Genomic DNA, 1,804 nt, shown 5'->3' on the forward strand with positions numbered 1-1,804 from the left:
GGGATGACCTTGAGATCAAGGGGAAAAGACTGTGGGCATATTTAGCAGGTTCAACTTGTCACACTGACCCTTCTCCATACATCACAGAGACGGAGGGAAAGTAGGCAGCAGATCCTTCCTGCTGTCCCCACAGGGTCACAAGTGGTCACTTCCAACATTCGAAATGGGAAGACTTGCACTGTGCATAAAGTAGAGACAGAAGGAAGAAGGTCTCTAGGGATGTCAGGGCAGCTCAGCTCCTAGGAAGGCAACACACATATACACCATCCACTTGGCCTCTGATGCATGTAAAATTTATTAAGGCAAGACTGAGCCCCAGGACTTGAGGAACAGTGTACTCAGCCCTCACTTTCTCATCTGAAACAACTGCAACATCCCAGCTGTCTATCCTGTCACAGTTGCTGGGTTCTTGGGCCAGGTATCAGGGTCTGTTAGAAAAGCTCTTGCTAGCCGGGCGTGGTGGCACACGCCTTTAATCCCAGCACTCGGGAGGCAGAGGCAGGCGGATTTCTGAGTTCGAGGCCAGCCTGGTCTACAAAATGAGTTCCAGGACAGCCAGGGCTATACAGAGAAACCCTGTCTTGGAAAAAAACAAAACAACAAACAAACAAGAATCGCTCTTGCTATTGTGGGCCATGATGTAGGAAAGAAACCCGGAGTGAAAAATAACTATGCCTTTTTTTACTTCAAGACAAGGTCTTAATGTAGCTTAGGCTATCACTGAATTTGCAATGTGGCAGCTGAACTTTGAACCTGTGACCTTCCTGCCTCTATACCATAGTGCTGACACAGGATGACAGACTTGTGCTATCACTATTCATTACCCTCATTTTTTTTTTTTTTTTTTAGGAAAAAACCATTTTTTTTCTAGAATGTTCTGGATCTTTTTACCCCTGGAACATTCTAGAAAAAGGGAATAGGTTAAACACATGTATCGTTCAGACTCAGAGTAGGGGAGGACCTGTTGTGCAATAGGACTGTTGGGAAAAGTAGCCAAGCCAGATAGATGCTGGCCCTGATCCTTCTCCCTACTTCTCTTCAGGGGTTTTCTCTGTGATTCCAGGAGCAAAGGGGCCCACCAGCCACATGGCTGGAGTGTTCTGGGCCACGTACTCCACAGTGTTGTCGAGGGCCTCCCGGGCTCTGGCTATGCGCTCCCGAGTTTGGGCAAGAACGCCGGCTGAGAGGTCCTGGAAGGAGTGGATGCCGGAGAAGGTGGCCTGAAGGTCGTTCACCTGGCTGCGGGCCTGCTGGACCTGCTCCTTGACATGGCTGGGCAAGCCCTGGATGCTGGCCCCCAGGGCCACACACATGCTCTGCAGCTGCTGGGTGATGTCCCTGAACATGCTGAGTGCCCGGGCCTCCACCTGCTGGAAGGGGGAGAATGGGGTGAGGGTGTTGAGGGCCAGTAGGGTGCAGAGCCTAGCTTGGAGGACAAGAATTTGGCTCCCTGAGTTTGAAACTAGGAGACAGACTCCTATAACCTTTTCAGAATAGTTAAGGTTTACAGAGACACTGGAAGATGCCTGGAATCTAGACTTATCAGAGATGAAAGCCATTGGGGCTGGGCAGGGAAATCAAAAGCCAAAGAGCAAAAGTTAAAAACAAACAAACAAAAAAAACCAAAATCAAAAAATTATAAACCCCGAATCAAACCACAATGTGGGCACTAGGAGGCCAGATGTGGCGCCGGGCTCACAGCTGTTATCTTAAAGCCAAGCCAACTTGGGAGACAGAGGCAGGCGGATTTCTGAGTTTGAGGCCAGCCTGGTCTACAGAGTGAGTTCCAGGACAGCCAGGGCTA

At 49.6% G+C, this 1,804-nt stretch overlaps 1 protein-coding gene across 2 annotated transcripts in view; it reads right to left on the reverse strand.

Moving 5' to 3' along the window:
* Positions 1-271: 271 nt before the first annotated feature.
* The window catches only part of Plin3 (perilipin 3), a 14,137-nt gene continuing 12,604 nt past the window's right edge, over positions 272-1,804 (reverse strand). Inside the window, exon 8 of one of the 2 annotated variants that reach the window (XM_021149340.2) lies at positions 272-1,370. In XM_021149340.2, the coding sequence (XP_021004999.1) occupies positions 1,029-1,370 (342 nt within the window). In that variant the 3' untranslated portion in view covers positions 272-1,028. The remainder of the gene's footprint in view (positions 1,371-1,804) is intronic. The other variant, XM_029471042.1, reaches the window with a different exon arrangement.

The sequence above is a fragment of the Mus caroli genome, chromosome 17 (assembly GCF_900094665.2).
Source record: "Mus caroli chromosome 17, CAROLI_EIJ_v1.1, whole genome shotgun sequence".
Lineage (NCBI taxonomy): Eukaryota > Metazoa > Chordata > Mammalia > Rodentia > Muridae > Mus > Mus caroli.